We start from the raw sequence: 20,324 nt of genomic DNA on the forward strand, positions 1-20,324 counted from the left end.
GAAAACAGCGTAACACGACCAACGCACCAATCAGTTCATAGAACAGCCCGCTCTTCTCTAAAATAGCCAATGAGAAAGAGCTTTGGTAGGCGGGTGTGCTGGACAGACAACCAATCGGCAGATTCGCCGGGAGACCAGCTGTCCAATCGAATTCTTATATAGGCGGGTTTTCAGGCGGAAGTCGCACGTTTTTTATGTTGTGTGGTTTGCTTCTTATTCAAGTGTGTGGTTGGCAGAAGCTCGTTTAATAATTGTAAGTGTGTCGAATTGTCTTCTCTGTTTTTTTTTAATACTGTTTATCAGCTTATTATTTTTTTGCTTATTTTATCAAAATATGGGTTTTCTTTGAATTGTGAAATTGTAATAATTCGCAATTGAATTAATTGACAAGCTAACAAGCTAACTCGCTAGCTTTCGCTTAAAACAACGAGGTAACGTTATGTCAGTCATTCACAGTTTTTATAGCGCAATTTTGAATGTAAACATAAACGTACTTCTTGATGATTATTTTTTTTTTTTTTTTACCAAAATAGATTATTTCTAACATGTAATCAATAAGAGTTGGGGAAGTTTAGAAAATGATTAAGCTTTTTCTTTTCTTTTTTCTTCCTCATTCACGTTCCAGTGAGTTGGAGTTGGCCTTTCATTCCCTGCAGAGGGTTTAATATCTGTGTTTTTAATTCCAGAATCATGACGAACCAGGAGATGCGGTTAAATCACACTATTTACATCAACAACCTAAATGAAAAGATCAAAAAAGATGGTATGGTGTTTATTAATTTTAATAAAACGATTTTGTTCATTTTTCTTGTTATGACCTTTTCCTCTTCTTTTAATAGAACTGAAGAAGTCGTTGTATGCTATATTCTCCCAGTTTGGACAAATTCTGGACATCCTAGTCTCTCCTACACTGAAAATGAGAGGTCAGGCCTTTGTGATCTTCAAGGAGATCAACAGCGCTTCCAATGCACTCCGGTCTATGCAAGGCTTCCCATTTTATGATAAACCTATGGTATATATAATAAAAATATACGTGCACTTTTAAGTTGATGTTTTAAAGCCAAAATGTTGTGATCTGAGCTAACATGCTCTTAAAATCTGTTCACAGCGTATTCAGTATGCAAAGCAGGACTCTGATATCATTGCAAAAATGAAGGGCACATATGTGGAGCGAGACCGTAAGAAAGAGAAGAAAAAGCCTAAAGTCCCTGAAGCAGGTGCTGGGAAAAAGGCTTCTGCCACAGCTGCTATGGCCGGCGTACCTGCATCCATGCCTGTTCGTATATTTGGAAATTTGTGTGCCATTGTGATCTGTTTTCAGGCGGTTATCGATTTATTTTGATTCTTTTGTTTTTGTTTTGGTCACTTACAGGGAATGCCACCCATGAGCCAAGCCCCTCGCATGATGCCAATGCCCGGTCAGCCTCCCTACATGCCTCCGCCTGGTATGATGCCGCCTCCTGGCATGGCACCTGGGCAGATGCCTCCAGGTGCTATGCCTCCAGGTCAGATGATGCCAGGTCAAATGCCTGGCCAGATGCCACAGCAGGTTTGTAATAAAACTGGAATGTACCTTTTACTATTAATGATGTATAGAAATTCAAGTTTAATTGGTTATCAATTAATCAAATTTAATAATGATAGTTAAATTGCACACAAGGCAGTTTTTATATCAACTTGATGTGTGAATCGATTGAAACATTTAAACTTACAGTAATTTTGCTGTCATAACTTGTTTTCATGTTTGTCTCACTTTAACTAGTAGTAAATTGGAGAAACTGAATGATTCAATCGCGCTCCATGGTGCCACTTGAACTGATGCAGATACAGCTATAGATTTTATTTTATAATCTTATCTCTTTTTTTTATTTTTTTTAATTATATATATATATAAATATAAAAAACGGTAGTCAAAACGATATAGAGTGTCAAATCGCTTATTGCAATTATTGGATGGTAGGTGTGCTATAAGTATGTTTAGTGATGTTTTGTTCACAGTATTTTGTCATTTGTTTTAAAAATGACAATCCTGTCAATCCAGCCCTCGCATATACACAGCTGGCATGTTTATCTGTTGTAGTTTATCCACTTTTTGTGTTTGAAATGGATACTGACGCAATCAAAATGTCATTGGAGAAGCACCAATTAAACATCACCATTAAGTCAATGATTTCAGCCCTCCAAAACTGTTTTGACTGTATATTTTCACTTGCTGAAATTTCAGTGCATCACTCTTTGATTTAATAACACTTTGTCTGTAGGTGTCAGAAAACCCTCCCAACCATATCCTGTTTCTCACCAATCTCCCAGAGGAGACGAACGAGCTCATGCTGTCTATGCTGTTCAACCAGTGAGTGTTTGTTTGCTTTCTTCAGAAACTGTCGCTTTTAAACCTTGTTTAGTGGGGTGCTGGTAAAATTCCAGATCATTTTAAAATCTTTGATCATCTTTTGCTAATAACAAGGCCACTTTCTTCCCATAGGTTTCCTGGATTCAAAGAAGTCCGTCTTGTCCCGGGTCGTCACGACATCGCCTTTGTGGAGTTTGATAATGAGGTGCAGGCGGGTGCAGCCAGAGAAGCTTTGCAAGGCTTTAAGATCACACAGAGCAATGCAATGAAAATCTCATTTGCAAAGAAATAACATTCACCTATATGCAGCTTCTATGAAAAATGGCAGTTATACTCAGGCCTGCGTTTAGGAACCACTGACCCCTTGGGACAGTTCAGGCTGTTTAATGGCTGAGTAGATTACCCGCACACCATTCAAAAGAAAAAGTCCAGAGATGAAATGTGAATTTTTAGTTGATGGGACTTGCCTAGCTGTGCCCGTTAGATTTGTTCTGCACAATGCAAGGTAAGGAGTGAATGGAAATGTCCCCCACACTTCATCTTTTAACTTTTATTCCCTCTTCTGCGATGGTCGGCTTTGGTGAGTTTGTAAGTATGCAGGGGTTTTTTATTTTTATTTTATTTTTTATTTTTTAATTACAATTATGTATTCAAAAGCATTGCACCCAGAGTCTGGTCCCCAGACATTGTACCTGGAGCTTTGATGTTTTTATTAAATCACAATGTTTTGCATCTTGCTTTCTGCTTGTTTTTTTCTCTTGACATGGGGTTTGAGATTTTCAATTCAATTTATTTCTAGGGCACGTTTGTTGGCCAAAGTGCTGTACAAAGTAAAGTAAAATAAAGTAAGGATAAAAACAGATACACATTGCAAAGATTTAAAAGCACAAGAAAAAAAGATGCGTTTTTAACCTAGATTTGAATTCGGCTAACGTGGAGACCGTTCTGACAGATAATGGCAGGCTCTTCCATAGCTTAGGACCAGCTACTGCGAAGGCTCTGTCGCCCCTGCGTTGCAGGCGAGACCGTGGTATTCGCAGAAGATGGCCATCTTGGGATCTGTGACCTAGCCGGGTTGTAGATGGTGAGTAAGTCGGAGAGATACCTTGGAGCTAAGTTGTTAAGAGCTTTATAGACAAATAATAGAATTTTGTAGTCGATTCGATATTGGACTGGTAGCCAATGCAGTGTGCATAAAATTGGTGTGATATGGTCTCGTTTGCGACTTCCTGTGAGTAGACGGGCAGACGCATTTTGGACCATTTGAAGGCGAGAAATGGAAGAGAGGGGTAACCCAACATACAAAGAATTACAGTAGTCGAGACGTGTGGAAATAGACGCGTGGATAGCAGTTTCAAAACCTTTCCTATTTAGGAAAGGTTTGACTTTAGCTAACCGACTAATATGATAAAAACTGGTACTAACTATTGCATTAATTTGTTTGTCTAATTTGAGACTGTTATCAAGGCGGAAACCAAGATCCTTGACATCTGAGGTACGATATGGAGTAAGTCAATAGGTTTTCCACCTGAGTGCTCTTTTGGCCCAAATAGAATGATTTGAGTTTTTTTCCATCGTTGAGTAACAAAGTTATTTGTGAGCCACACTTTGATTTCTTGCAAACAGGCTTCCAGTCTTTTAAATGCTAAGGTATCATTACGTTTTATGGGTATATAGAGTTGTGTATCATCTGCATAGCAGTGGTACAATACCCCATATTTACTCATAATAGAACCCAGAGGTAGCATATACAGTGACAATAACAATGGTGCTAAAATCGATCCCTGGGGTACACCGCAAGTAAGTCGAGCCATCGAGGATGAAAGAGCACCTAAACTAACGGAGAAACTTCTATTTGACGGGAAAGATTGAAACCATTTCAAAACTGTACCTGAAATGCCGATTGAACGTTCGCAGATGTAATGTAAATGCAGATTTTGTTCTTATTATTCAGTTTGAGTAGTGGGCTGATCCTGTGCAGCTAGAGTAGAGCCACACAATTATTTTATTTTATGGAGCACATTAATTATATCATTATATACACTACCAGTCAAAAGATTTTGAACCGTAAGATTCTTTGATACTGGAGAAATGGCTGCTAAAAATTCAGCGTTGCCATCACGTGAATAGTTACAGTTTAAAATGTAATAAAATAGAAAAAGTTTTAAAGTAAAGCTTTAAAAATTTTATTTATTTTTTTCACTTTTTACGAATAAATGCAGCCTAGGTCCGCATCATTCAATAATAATAATAATAAAAAACCTCACCCCTAACTTTTTAACAGTAGTGTTTGTGTGTGTTTATGAAACCGAACTGAGCCACACCAGTTTTCATTTCCTGACAACAATTTACTGTTTAAGTCGGCTTTTTCATGACACGCGTCCTTGTTCGCAAGCATTTAGAAGTAGTTCAGTTCGCCCTACCATATCAGTAATGATCGCCTCTGAAACTTTACCATATAGTTGTGTCTTTCTTTAGTGTGTGTCCACGGCATCTAGCGCCAGTCCTTGTTACTTGTGGTTGTCCTTGTCTGTCACTCATCCTTTTGAAGTAGAAGCCAACAAACTCAGGGGATCTTCTCTTCTCATCTCAGTGACAGTCTGCATCCAAATTGGCTTTTGGGCAGGGAGAAGTGGGGACAATTATTCCTTTGACATCAAACATTCAAAAATCCTTAAAAGCATAAGCAGCCTTGATCATGCATAAGTGCATGTGACACTCTTTGATTCAGTGGTTTATTGATCTTCAGGCTTTAAGCCTTAAGTCTGATTTCTAAGGAATTTACTTTATTCCCCATTTGTGTGGTACTCAAATGTATAACCCCAAGATTATGAGTGAATGAAAATTTTTTGTTCTATGAAATCAATTGTGTCAAGATGGAATCAGATATGTTTTATGCCAATGCATTCACAAACTCATCATAAACTGATCGTCCTGCCGTCTGAGTTCATACATTCGCTCTCTTTAATCTCTAGCAGTGAGTGATTTCTATTGAAGTTAAATCACCCTCTCATGAGCTGGGAGTCTTTGTGAGTATTGTATAAGAGGTAATTTACTCTTCAATTAAGTTCGAGGGACTCTGGACTGTCAGCTGTATAATAGGGGCCGCCTTGAGTTACATTGTGTTGTGACCTAAATAACTAGGTCAACTTTTTTCTGTGTAAACCGTGCATTCTTCTGCAGTTTTCCCAAGCCTCTGCACACTCTGCTGTTCTGCCTTGAGAAAAACCTGACCTTAACTTTCAGCTGGTGCTGTGTATGTCTTTGCAATTGGCATCCTGCCTAGCAGTTTGTTGTCCACCAACACTGCCCCCTTTGACTCGCAGAACAGACACTTCTTATGCCAGCAATGTGTGGGACACAGCTGTCCCCACGCTGATCATATGACCAAACAACAGGTTGGTCGGTTTGAAAAAAACTACACATGTCCAATACACCCACAAACTGACCCCCACAATGGGCTCAAGCCTACAAATTGGTGACTATAAACTGAGTAGGTTTAGTTTATTCTCTGTTTACTACGTAGGCTATTCCTTTATTTCCATGCCAAATTGTGGACAAATATGAGGATGTTCTTGTGCATCCAGAGGGACTGGCTCTCCATTTCCTTATTAATCACCAACTTTGAGTTCACAATGAGTCCAGCAGATGGAGACATCTACTGTTGTAAGGTTTGTACCTGAAGAGATCGATCAATAGCTTCCCATTTATCACAGTGGAGAATTGATTTTCTGCTTTAGGAAATATGTAACACAGGCTGTCATCTTTGCTTTTTCTGGAAACGTTTGTTACGTGAATGCCACTCATCACGTACAACCCCTGCCAACAACTTAGATGATCACCCAATTTTTTTACTTCATAACAAATAAATGAATCGCATGTACGACACAAAACAAGTTTTGTTTAATAATTGAATATCTCTGGTTATGTGAAACATATCTCAAACAAATTAGATTAAATTCTTTTAATTAATGGAAAACTGTTTTCCATATTGAGTAGGGGAAAAATTATGGAATCATTCAATGTTGAGGAAAAAAACAACAATATTCTTGCTCCTCCTCTGGCTTTTATGACAGCCTGAATTCTTTAGGGCATGAACTTCACTAATGAAAAAAAAAAAACAATATTCTTCATCAAGTTGGTTCCAACTTTCTTGAATAGCAGTTGACAGATAAGCTTTGCAAGATGAAGCCTTGCCATGGACCAGGTTTTTTTTAAACGGATTGAAATCTGGACTGTTTGCTGGTCATGTCATTGAGTTGATATGCCTTTCCTGTTGAAAAGCTAAAACTCTTTGCTCTGCAAGATGTATTATCATCCTGAAAAATGGCATCATTATCAACAAACTTCTTTCAGTTGATGGAATGAGAAAATTTCAATGTGTTGACTGTTGAGGTATGATTGCCATTTCTCCTGGTCCTATACCTGCAACCCCATATCATAAGTGAATATGGAAATTTGATTGTTTTCTTCAGGCAGTCATCTTTATATATTTCATTAGAACGGCACCAGACAAAAGTTCCAGCATCATCTCCTTGTCCAGTGCAGATTTGTGATTCATCGCTGAATATCGCTTTCATCCAATCATCCACGCTCCATGACTTCTTCTCTTTAGCCCACTGTAACCTTGTTTTCTCCTGTTTAGGTGTTAATGCTGGTTTTCGTTTGCCTTATATGTAAATCTCATTTCATTCAGCCGGTTTCTTACAGTTCACATACATTGACTTTTGTTGTGCGTTTTCTATATTCAAGTTTTCTATCCTGACCTTTTGATGTCTTTCTTGGTCTGCCTGTGTGTTCTCATTTTATTACCTTTCCATTTTGTTTATACTTGCGCCTAATTTTAGAAACAGCTGACTGGGAACATCCAACTTCTTTTGCCACATTCCATGTTGGATTTCCTTCCTGAAGGAGTTTTATAATCTTTTCAGTCATTTCAGCTGACAGCTCTCTTGTTAGGGCCATGTTTCCTTTAAATTAGGCAAATCCCAACAGCTTAATGGACTGTAAGCAGTCTCTTTTAACTGCTGACTAATTAGCATCTTAGATATGTGCTGGCATTTGTTTCAGAAATACAAATTACAAGCTGATTCCATGATTTTTTCCCTCAACATCAAAGGATTCCATATTTTTTTCCTCTACTTGATATGCAAAATCATTTTCCATTAATTAAAAGTTGAATTTCATTTGTTTGAAGTTTCACGGAACCAGAGTGTTGAATTATTAAACAAAAATTGGTTTGTGTATTTCTTATAAAGTGAAATATTTGGGTGAACATCATCTAAGTGTGTGGTGATCACTGCTGGTAGTTTATCTGTGCAGTAATTTAATGATTTAATGACAATTTAATGATGTACTGTCAAAAAAATTATAAAAAATCATCAGAACACAGGCGTACAAGTAATAACTCCCGCCAACAGCTGAAAATTCTAACGGATCCATAAATTATACCTATCATTAACTCTGAACACCAGCTTTAGAGTCAGTAGGAAAGAGCGATTAAAATTCAGTTGAGTCGAGGTCAGCGGCACTCTATGCTAATCACAGCCGGACTTGAAGAGCCCTCTGTTCTGACCACGGGTCACCCTACTTTTGGGAAATAACCGGTTTCCAGGGATGTGCGCGTCAGCAACAAGTCCATCCCGTCGCAAATGGGGGGAGGAAACAGGATCAAGTCAATAAAATCGACTCATTATATTTTCAGCATAAAGCGGATGCTTTGTGTTGTAGTAACTGCCTCCATGCCTGCACAGTGGAAAATGAACTCATTCCTGATATGGAGATCTGGGAAGCAGCAATATGACGCCGATATACAGGCTATGTTTTTAATTTCCACAATATTAAGTCAAAGGTGGTTTAGGCTGAGCTGGTCTTCCAGCCAAGCTGGTTTTAAAAAGATCTCTCTGCCTGACCAGCTGAAAAATGGTCAAAACCCATCTAAAACCAGGAAACAACCCAGAATAGACACTAGGTGTTACTTTTTTTTTTTTCATTTTTCATTTATTTCTTCAGCAATGTAGAATTGCAGACAGTGGTATATATAGGCTAGGCAATGTGTGTGGTCCTCAATAACAAATCTTTACTGTAAACACACAAATATTCAGTCTTTGTCAAAACATCCGTAGTCATTTTGTGTGCAACAGGGCCCCACAAACACTATTTGGCATCCAAACCTTGTGGGTTTATTGCTTTGTCCTCACCCAACGACCTAATGATTAAGTCAGAGAAAGCATGCTGCTTCCACTTTTAGCCTATGATGTGCTAACAAGCCGGAGGTAATGTAAATGTGCATGAGTATTGAATGTAACAGCCTCTGTCTGTCTATTGTCTGCCCTCTGACGGGGTCTTTTAATTGGTGCCGCAGTACTTTGATCATGCTCAGAGATTAAGTGAAGCTTGAGACCTATTATTCCAGAACTGCCATGGGAATACACATGAAAAGAAACCCTACTGAGAATTTCCAGACCAGTGCATTATGGGATAGCATAGTTTCACAATTTATTTGTTACAACTGATATTGGGACTTGGAATCTGAGTGATCTTGTTTGTGGTATGGCCTTTTTCTGTCATTTATAAACTGTAGTTGTTACAAAATAGAAGGGATGTTAGGCTGTTGACTTTAACCTAATATTTAAATTTTTTTTTTTTTTGGTCCGGCATCATATATGCATAAAGACCATACAGTGTTGTATAATCAGCATTATACATGACCAGCACCGTCCTGAGGTGACAGTAGAAGGTGTAGGCATAAGTGAAAAATATAAAGTTGTGAAATATAAAGGTTTTATCACAAAGGACACACCAAATTTTTAAACTGTAAGTAAATTGTTTTATAATGATTCTCTGTTTCCCGGTAACCGACAGAACTGTTTAATTTGATGTATCCGCAAACAAAAATATGCTCTAAGAACATTTTTCTAGTGTTCCCATTAAAGTATTTGAAAACTGGAAACATCCCATTTAAAAAAAAAACAAGTATAAATAATATTTATATGCTAATGATTTGACAATAACTTTGAACGAACATTCCATTAAAGTTACTCGAAGAATGCTTGTTACACATTGAAGAGAACCTTGAACTTTGAATCGGAATCTTGCCAGAATGTTACCAAAGTTCTGTTTCCTGTTAGCTGAGATCTTAAAATTAGAAAGATGTCTGATCAAACTAAAGACTATAGAATAGAATAGGAACTTTGTCCAGACGAGGAATGCAACACTTTCACAATTTTGTAACAATGCGTTTCTGCTGGACTCACAAAGCACAGAATTTGACTGTAACACTTTTTTTGTTTTTTTTGTTTTTAGTTAGCATGTAACATCAAATAGTCTACAGAACAAATAGATAAACATGCTGCATGTTTATCTATTTGTTCTATCGCGTAGCTAAGGGTGGGCCCGGGCCCACCCACTTTCATCTGTGGCCCACCCAATGAGAAGTTTGTAATTTTCCAAATGGATGTAATTTATTAAACGCTTGTTTTCATTGTCAATTACAGGTCGTTTCTTAGTTTTCCCTCTTCTTATAGGTGCATATCATCATACGCTTGTCAAAATGATGATTCGTCAGTTTCTGTTAGTCCCACCCACAATGTTATGTTTACTACCTATGTTTACGACGTAAGGATATAATAGTAAAATGAGCGTGTTTGTGAAATTAAATTTGAAAATAGCCTAGTGAAGCAAACATAAATCAGATCAATTCTTTTAAAAAGTAAAAGTCTTAGCAATAAATCCGGACCGTCTACAAATGAAACCCGACAGACCACCTGAGGGTGCTGGATTTATCGATCGGAAACTTCTGAACCAAGCGTGTTTGAAACATCATATTAGCATAGGTACAGTTTGATCTGCTAAACAAATGTGTCCTTTGTGGAAAGAAACACATAAACATTGTGCTAGATCCTGGTCGCCACAACAAACTGCATAATTTGCAGCTGCGTACATTTCTGCGGTCCTCGATGTGCGTGAACTGACAGAAACATTTGATTTATGAAATCATCAGCGAAGCCCCTTTGTTTCAGACTGAGGTAATGCTTTTTAATAAACTTCCTTTAGTTAACCTTAGTTAATGCATTAACTAACATTAGCAATACATTTGTTACCGTGTTTATTCATCTTTGTTAACATTAGCTCAGGCAAATGTTAACAATGTTTACTTTTTAAATGTTAACTTTTAATTTTAATAATGTCCTATTAGTGAATTTTGAAATGAACATTAACATAACAAATTACTAATGTTAATGCATGCTTTAGAAGTACTGTGTAATGAACCTGGTGCTGTATTTTTTGTTGGCAATTTGACATGCAGTTTTCATATGCTACACACCTGGCCCACCCAGTTTTATGTAGGCCCACCCACTTAAACATTTCTGGCTACGCTAGTGCTATAGACTATTTGATTCCAGTTTTATTTCATTTATTTAACTCATTTTTAAATCAAATGGTTGAAATGAATGGTGAAGAGATGATTATATATAGTCAAATGTATCTCCACGATAAATTCAGGCACTGAATTTTAAATTTCCATATTTTGTATTACTGTTGCAGTAGTGGAAGTGGGGTTGTAACAGCAGCATTCTTGACATTATACATGAACATAATTTATATTTCTAGCCTACATCAGTTTGTAACAAATATGTCGATATTGTATTCAAGTTAGAGACAGGTGACGGATATTCCCATGCGGAGGACACACCCTCTAATGGCAACTTTACCGCTAGTGCTTCCCACGGTGATGCGCAGTCTCGCTCTCTGCTTTGGGAGGGCATCGGGAAAGCCTATCCGGTTGACGCGAGGGAAAAGAGCTGCTTTAAGTGAGTGGGAAAGTAAATGGGATGAAAGCTCAAGCCACTAGGTCAGCAGGTTGAACATTCAAAGCTTCTTAACTGTAGCAGGTGGAAGGAGGAAGAGCTAGAGGAGGAGGAGGAAGCACCCTGGACTGCGCGCGGAGTGTGGAAAGACCTCAGTGGTCTTATCATCATTTACCTGTGCCACATTTTCTTTGCTCGTTTTCACGCGGTGTCTTCACGATGGACACATGGACAGTGTAAAGAAAGCGTCACCAAACATGGGAAGGATGTTCCGTACGCACAGACCAAGTGCGCAAATGTCTGCTATGAGAATGGATAGAGACCGAAAGAGTTGGCACTCCTGGGAGAGCACGAGTGCGGACAGAAGGAGTGCTGCTAGGGCGATGATAAGGGATGTAGAGCGCGGACAGCACTGGACCGTAATTGTCCTGCTCTCGCTCGCGCTGCAGCCGCAGGTAAGCCGCCGATTACGCGCTATTTTCAGCCTGTCACTTTTTTCAGGGGTGTTTTCTCTCCAGGAGCTTTACACGGACAATCCTTGGTCCTTATTTAATACAGGGTTGTTCTTACTTTAGCGCTGTTTAGAAGTGATTTTCCCCAGCGTGCGAATTATTTAGCGACTTTCAGGCAGCTTGAACTTTTTAACGCAATCTGTCTGTCGTTTTCTGGGCGCAGTCGGTTGAGGTTCAATTTGCGCAAACAAAGCGTAAACTTAAATGCTTTTTAAACTAAACCTTAACGATTTTTTTTGTGATACATTTGTGTTGTGCACATTCACAATTACGTGATAAATACTTACAGTAATTATGTTTTTTGCCGACTCTGTCCGAAACCAACGGCGACCACTTAGCTGTTGCTATGGCTACCTCCTCAAGCAAAGACGACTAATTTGTAAACTTTTGTGATTTTTGAAATGATATAAAAACCAATGCATACTTTAAACACACCCATCCTGCTTCTTCACCGTAATTAACCCTGAATTAGGGGTGCGGAACCACCATAATTCTGTTTTACACCTTTGTGGACGAGAGACTTGTGTTGTGCTGTTACCGTCTGCAGCCACCTGTTGTTGCATCTTTCTTTGTTGCGCGCCGCACTTGTCGCTCTCTTTGGGCGTGTTGCCTTGATTTTCATGCAGATATGAAAGTCTCATGTCGGCTGTGGTTCATATACAACAATATATCTGACGCACACGACAATCTGTTATTGTAAAGCTTGTCTGTAAGACTATTTACTCTGTAACTGGAGAAACTAAAAACAAGGCTCAGCATATTTGTGTGTGAAATGTACCCTGGTGCACTGGCTTATTTGTACAACAAAAGCATCATTTTGCTCCAGCATAAATGGGGACATTGCAGTGTTTTTCTATTTAGAGCAAGGCTTATTTTTAATTTCATTATGTTTACATCAGGCAGTAAAGTAGCAGCCATGGAGATTTTATAAAGAAAAATGAGTCTCTTTGTGGGCATGTGATTTTGCTTTTGTTTGCATTCCCAGAAAACATTCATTCACTCTAATTATGCTGATCCATTTGTACCGCCCAAATGGCTTGGCTTCATTTAGAGAACACATATCATCATTTTATTTTCAAAATATGAATTAAACCAAGGCACATCATTTCTGAATCTACTCCCAATGCTATCCCACCCCAGCCACCTATTATTCCAGGTTTTGAGGTCTCCGCTGGGGTTGTTGGTCTGCGGTGGAGATGAATGCTTACCTGCTGTGGAGGGCAGATCCAGGGTATGAGAACCCTTTGAGTGCAGAAAGTGCGTGTGTGTTCTGGCGGGTTACTGCTGGATGCACATACCTGTCCTGACACTGAGGGCGTGTAAAAAAACGCTAATATTTTGGTTCTGTCGTTTTTGCAGTATGAACTTTGGTTGTTGAATGCTTTGATGGTTCTTGGAAGATCTAAAGCCTGTATGTTACAGAATTTTAATGGTTTTATGTTATTGTCAAAAGAGATGAGGAGGGAAGTGATCAACAGCTTTGTATTGTTAGTTAGGCTATAAATAACAGGGCTCAACAATAAGGATGGCCTAGTGGCCTGAGGCCAGTTGAGGGAAATGTCACTTGACCTATCCAGGCCAGTACTGCGCTTTTTATGAATCTTGTTCATCAATCATGAATATGTTTATTTCTTTCAAACATTTAGATTTTATTTGAATATTGTTGCTGATATCTTCAAAATAATACATTTAAATTTTTATTTATTTAATTATGTCACGTATATGTATGAGGTTAGTTACAGCTGGATGAGGTTGAAACTGAGAATAACTTATATATGAATGTATATATGAAATACACTATGCTACTAGTCGGTACAACTTAAATATTTTTGAGAGAAATCTCAGAAGTTATTTAATCAAAAATGCATACAGTAAAGCAGTAATATTTTGAAAGATTATTACAATATACAAATTTAATATATAAAATTGATTCACGTGATGGCAAAGCTGAATTTTCTGCAGCCATTACTCCAGTCTTTATTGTCACATGATCCTTCAAAATAGAAAGTAGGAATCTTTTGTAAAATTATAAATGTCTCTAATTTCACTTTTGAAAAATGTAATGTGTCCTTGCTGAATAAAATTAATAATTTCTTATTATTAATTAAATCTATATAAATTTATTGAATAAGTATGAAAATAGTAGATTATATAATAAATATTATAAGTAATCTCTCAAATGCCACAGTTTCCAGAATTTTTTTTTTTAACCCAACATGTGGGTTAGTCCATATTTGACCCAGCATTTGGTTAAAACAACCCAGCATTTTTTAGAGTGTTAATGAATGTCATGGAGTTAGCCTATATTATAGCTTTTTTTGATGATTCATGCAAAAATATCACTAACTTGCAAATGTGATTATATTTTTATTATGGCTATTATTATTATTGATTATATTTGTGGCAAAAATGCTGGGTTGTTTCAACCTAAAATTGGGTCAAATATGGGCAAACCTTACCGTTGGGTTAAAATTTCAATTTAAAAATTTAACCCAACAGTTGGGTTTGTCCATTTTTGACCCAATTTTAGGTTGAAACAACCCAGCATTTTTAGTGTTAAAGCCTAATATAAGGAACTACTGGCCCAAGTGGGCCAGTTAAAAATAATCTGTTGAGCCTGTATATTGCATGCGCACAAATCATGACCTAAAGAAGCAGGACAGTAATGTGTCAGATAGACCAGCTGTGTTTTCAGTGCTGTGTTGGATACTGTCTTGTACTCAGATTGTGGACTGCGTTGTCCATTAATAGTTGGAGGATAGCCATTTGAACAGTACAGCCTTTCATGAATTGTGGGGGGAGTATTAAAAAGTGAAATTAAGGATGATTACTGGTTAAACGCCTAAATCAGGAATGGAGAATAAAACGGATAAGGGTTACCTTTTGTGTTAGACAGCAATAATACTTTAACAGTTAGTCAATACATTTCTTGAAAATGTGTGGCTGCCCCCTCAGAAAGGTGTTATGCACATATCCTTTTTGTTTTAAATAGCAGCATGTCTTTGTTTCTGATGTTGGATGGCAGGAGTTCAGCACGAGTCTTTGAGGGGTTTTAATGTCTCGGTAATGAGCCCTGTGATGCAGCTCCACAAGAGAGACCGCTGAAATACAGGTATGTTGGGAATGACCCTGGCAGAGGATAGAGGGAGAGGAAGAAAGAGAGATGGAGAGTGATGGCCGGTGGTCTATCTGCCGAGTGTTTGATGTGTCCATGTTTTAGGAGCAGGAATGGGACAACATGCCATGATGGAACAATGAGAGGACAGTGCAGCCATTCAGCGGTCCTGCTTAAACGTGGGGTCACGGGGAGAGGACAGGCACCACCGAGTCTTACTGTCTGACCCGGCTTGGAATGTCGTATACACAGGAGAATCAGTGTGTGTGTGTGTGTGTGTGTGTGTTTATTTGTGTGGGAGAGAGTGTCTGATGCACATCAGGATTTTTCAAGTATGTGCATCTTCAGGATCTTAATTTAATAAATAAATAGTCTACAATAGTTTTGATAAAACATGTCTCCCCCAGGTTTTTCTTTGGGAAATCTTTTTAATTATTTTTTTTTTTTGTCCTACTGAGTGTACCTAAAATGCCCAGCCGCCCCTTTGCAGAGTGTGTGTGTGTGTGTGTGTGTGTCTTTTCCTCCTTTGTGACAAAAAGAGAGGTGAATAAAAGAATGGCAACAATGAAGACAGGAAAGTCTGAACATAATGATGAGAGAAGAAGAGATCTTTTCCCAAGTGAAAAAAAAGAGTATGACGCAGTCGGAGAAGGCAAGATAGGAGCTGTGTTGTAAAAGTGTTCCTCTCTGGGGAGAGAGGGAGAGAAAAGAATGGAGAGGTATTGATATAGAGAAAGAATGGAAGACAGAGTGCAAGGGGTTGAAGGGTAGGAAGTAACTAACACAAAGGAGTAAGGAGAGAAAGTGTGAGAGAGAGGTAAGACATGAGGAGGTAAATAACCTGGGGGGAGAAGATGGAGGTAATAAAGTTAAGTGAGCATGCAGATGAAGAGGGTGATTGATTACACAGCACAGAAGAGGACTGTAGCTGTCCATTTAGACAAAGGGATTTTGCTTTGAATCAATGTTATCGTCTGTTCTTTCTGTCTTTATCTGTCTTCAGATACAAAGACTACTAGAGTCATTATCTGTCTGGATGAATGGGGTCTCGTGAGGATTGTGTTTGTGTTGTTTGAAGGTTGTCGGATGTGAAGGAAACTCCCTCATATACTGTATGAATACAACTGTAAAAATCTTACAAACTTTAATGTTTGAATACACATATTTTGCTTAGTCTGAAACAGTAGAGCCTTAGAGCATTACTCAGAACAAGTTCATCTGTATTCATACACATGAAACGCCGCCACTGCCACAGTATCTTTTTTCTGTTTTTGTGGTAATGCAGTTGAGTGCTTTTCAATTTTGGGTCTATAAGAAATAGTTCACCCAAAAATAAATATTCTGTCTTCATTTACTTACCCTCATGTTGTTCTGTAAATCAACATAACTTTATTTTATTATAATGTTCTGGATGTCCTTTTATACAGTGCTGCTTGAAAGTTTGTGAACCCTTTAGAATTTTCTAAATTTCTGCATAAATATGACCCAAAACATCATTAGATTTTCCTGAAAGTACACAAAGAGAACCAAATCAAACAAGTGAGACAAAAATATTTTCTTTCTCATTTATTTATTGAGAAAAATGATCCAGTGTTACATATCTGTGCGTTGCAAAAGTATGTGAATCTCTTGGATTAGCAGGCAATTTAAAGATTAAATTACAGTCCATCTGTGCAGAGGTATTTTCAGTCAGTGCAATGACTATCAAATGTCAGTATGTGACCTGTTTTATTTAAAGAACAGGGATCTATCAAAGTCTGATCATGTTTGTGGAAGTGAATCATGTCACAAACAAAGGAGATTACACAGGACTTCGGAAAAAGAGGTAAAACCATCTCTAAAGAGCTTGGACTCCATAAATCCACAGTCAGACAGATTGCACAAATTAAGGAAATTCAAGACCACTATTATCTTCCCGAGAACTGGTCGACCAACAAAGATCCCTCCAAAGCAGAACGTGTAATAGTCTTTGAGGTTGCAAAAGTTCCCAGGGTAACTTCTAAGCAACTAAAGGCCTTTCTTACATTGGCTAATGGTAATGTTCATGAGCCCACCGTCAGGAGAACACTGAGCAACCATGGTGTGCATGGCAGAGTTGCAAGAAGAAAGCCACTGTTCTCCAAAAAGAAAATTGCTTGCTAAAGATCATGTGGACAAGCCAGAGGACTATTGGAGAAAGGTTTGATGGATGGATGAAACCAAAATGGAACTTATTGGTTTAAATGAAAAGCTATTATGTTTGGAGAAAACAACACACTGCATTCCAGCTTAAGAATCTTCTCCCATCTGTGAAACATGGTGGTGGTGGTGGTAGTATCATGGCTTGGGCCTGTTTTGCTGCATCTTGGCCAGGACAGCCTGCCATGTTTGATGGAACAATGAATTCTGAATTATACCAGCAAATTCTAAAAGAAAACATCACAACATCTGTTTAAGAATAGAGTCTCAAGAGAACGTGGGTCATGCAGCAACACAACAACCCCAAGCACACAAGTCATTTTACCAAAGAATGGTTAAAGAAGAACAACGTTAGTGTTTTGGAACGGCTGAGTCAAAGTCCAGACCTTAATCCAAATTAAAATGTAGTGGAAGGACCTAAGCAAGCAGTTCATAGGAGGAAACCCACCAACATCACAGAGTTTAGTTGGTTCTGCACTAAGGAATGGGCTAAAACTCCTACATGTTATTGCGCAGGACTGATCAGCATTTACAAGAAACTTTACCTTCAGTTACTGCAGCAAAAGGGGGTCACACCAGATACTGAAAGCAAAGATTCACATACTTTTGCAACGCACAGATATGTGCACTGGATCATTTTTCTCAATAAATAAATGACAAAGAAAATATTTTTCTCTCACTTGTTTGATTGGGTTCTCTACTTTCAGGACTTCTGAAATCTGATGATGTTTTGGGTCATATTTATGCAGAAATACAGAAAATTCTAAAGGGTTCACAAACTTTCAAGCAGCATTGTATAAGGGAACAGGCCTGAGTGCTGTCAAGCTCCAGAAATGACAATAAAAGCTCCATAAACATTTAATAAATTGAGCAAGACAAGTCGAGAAGTGTCTCTTCAGATTTTTGATATTTCTACATTTTATTGATTTTGTAGTTTGAGTATGGAATTTTAGTAAGAAGGTTATTGATGAATCATGATTTGTTTATCATTTATGCACCAATTTCATGCACATTTGTGTGTATGTACATTAATTAGCCTAAATTGGACTCATTATCTACAAATAGTCTGAATTTTGTGTTCCATGGAACAAATAAAACCATCAACCACAATTACATTAAACTGTTTTATATCATATTTTTGAGTTTTATTTTTATTACAACCAAAGTACCAGAGGTGCATATCAACTTAGACAAGAAGGCCTTCAAATTTTGTCTTGTCCTGAATTTTTTGCCAGAACCACTGCTTTAAGCATTTCTTTTTAATAATAACAATCGCTATACTTGTCATTTACATTACAAAAGAACATAATACAATTTTATAATCATATTTTGGCCTCGACAACAGCATCGATATTCTAACCTGCACCAGCCAACATCCAGATGTGATAAAACTGTTTTCAGAAAGCCGGTAACTGTGGAGAATATGAACAAGCATCATGAGAGAATTTAAATTCTAAACACCTTTGGAGGCTGAAAGTGCTGCTTCTCATCTTAATGACTTCCTGCACACTGTCACTTCAGTTTTCCTGTTTGTTTTCCATTTTTTAACCTCGCTGTTTTGAATTTCCATAGGTTGTCTGTGCGGTGGGCACATTTGAGGTCCAGATTCGACAGTGGCTAAACCCTCAGGGCTTTCTACAGAATGGTCAGTGCTGTGACCCCCAGGCCAGTGGGGGACAGCGCTGCTCATCAGGTGATCAGTGTGACACCTTCTTCAAGGCCTGTCTGAAGGAGTACCAGGCTCGGGTTGCACCAACCGGCACCTGTACATATGGCACTGGCAGCACATCTATCCTGGGTGGCAACTCCCACACCTTACATCACCATGGAAATGAGGGAAGCGATACCAGAAATGGACGAATTGTTATCCCATTTAAATACGCATGGCCAGTGAGTACATCTCTCATTTATTTATCTGCTTAGTGAACAGTGATGAGGTAAAACATCATTTGTTGTAGAAACATTTGACTAAAACTGCTTGGAAGACACTTGGATAAAGAGTAGGTTTTTCTGATCTGTTGTGCGTGGTTAAATATATAAGGATGATATTTTCTAAAGGGCAGCTGTCATGTCACCATTAAACTGTCTGGGTTGCCAAGACCTCACCTCTGCTGCCCTTATCATGTCAGTTCTTGAAGGTAAACTGTGTAATTTACAAATATAACAGGTGGAAAATGACAAAAAAGACCACACACAAGTGTCCTGAACACATTCCCTCATCTGCCATTGGTTGAAAAATACATTAAATACATGAAAAATACATCAAGGCTGAGTTAATGTTTATGACATTTCTGACAATGATTTGTTAACACTACAGAGCCACAGTTTCTACACTTTTCTTTGAAATAAACTGATCTTACTTAAAGTTGTCTCTTCATGTTAAAAATGAAAGTTTTGTCATCATTTACTCATCCTTATGTCATTTCAGAAGACTTTTGTTCATCTTCATATATTTTTCATGAAATCAGGAAGGTTTCTCTCCCTCCTCTGAAAGTCTATTACACCAAAACTTTGATGCTTCAAAAGTCATGGTTAAAGAAATCACTATGAATCAAGCAGCTTAACCAGTCAAAATATTCATGCAAAACATAGACCTCTATATAAACTGAAACAATAATAATTTGAAGGCCTAAAAGTGTTCAGCATTCTCCAGCAACTATTTGTCTGATTTTATAGACCGTTTCGAGTTGTAAAGTTGGCAGGATGTAATAAAATTCATTGTATGGCTTCAGCAGATGATACGAAGGCCCCGTTTACACTAGTGCGTTTTCGTTTTAAAAAGCATAACTTTTGCTACGGTTACACCTGTCGTTTACGACTTTTGAAAACGCTGCAGACCCCGTTTTAGTTTGAAAACTACGGGATTGCATTTCAGTGTAAATGGACCAAAACGGAGGGTTTTGAAAACGTTGGCGTGGCTGCCCACATTCGCTCTGCGTATATCCTTGACGACTGTGTAAACAATAGCAGCATGCTCATTGTTGTACCCATAGACATGTATGGGTAGATCCCCCATTCGACCGCTCCAAGCACGCAGACTCGTCCGCCATCTAAATAAAAGGGAATCTAGCTATACATATCTATGGTTGTACCTGCATGAATGGTCATGTGACATGTGTTTTAGTTTGTGCAGTGTAGACGGAGATCGTTTCTGAAACGCAGTGAAAACGCCAGTGTAGACGAGGATCATTTTCATTTTAAAACGAAAACGCACTAGTGTAAACAGGGCCTAAGTGGGGCAAACAGTTCCTGAGCCCCGCCCAGCTCTACAGCGCCCCACAATCTTCCAATGTAACATTGTGGTGAGAAAAGGAATTGCAGCGCACTGTAATTGAGAGCCATTGCAGCAGATTTGAGAC

General features: G+C 38.2%; 2 protein-coding genes across 2 annotated transcripts in view; both read left to right on the forward strand.

Moving 5' to 3' along the window:
- Positions 1-150: 150 nt before the first annotated feature.
- Positions 151-3,082, forward strand: snrpa (small nuclear ribonucleoprotein polypeptide A). The gene is made up of 7 exons (XM_058751536.1): positions 151-253; positions 687-763; positions 840-1,012; positions 1,109-1,276; positions 1,373-1,549; positions 2,262-2,350; positions 2,483-3,082. The coding sequence occupies exons 2-7, from the start codon at positions 691-693 to the stop codon at positions 2,640-2,642; spliced, it is 840 nt and encodes a 279-aa protein (XP_058607519.1). The 5' UTR covers positions 151-253; positions 687-690; the 3' UTR covers positions 2,643-3,082.
- Positions 3,083-11,138: 8,056 nt separating this feature from the next.
- LOC131524835 (protein jagged-1b) overlaps positions 11,139-20,324 on the forward strand; it is a 73,930-nt gene continuing 64,744 nt past the window's right edge. Inside the window, exons 1-2 of the mRNA XM_058752190.1 lie at positions 11,139-11,615; positions 18,538-18,855. Of these exons, the coding sequence (XP_058608173.1) occupies positions 11,388-11,615; positions 18,538-18,855 (546 nt within the window). The 5' untranslated portion in view covers positions 11,139-11,387. The remainder of the gene's footprint in view (positions 11,616-18,537; positions 18,856-20,324) is intronic.

This window comes from Onychostoma macrolepis, chromosome 18, assembly GCF_012432095.1.
Source record: "Onychostoma macrolepis isolate SWU-2019 chromosome 18, ASM1243209v1, whole genome shotgun sequence".
Classification (NCBI taxonomy): domain Eukaryota; kingdom Metazoa; phylum Chordata; class Actinopteri; order Cypriniformes; family Cyprinidae; genus Onychostoma; species Onychostoma macrolepis.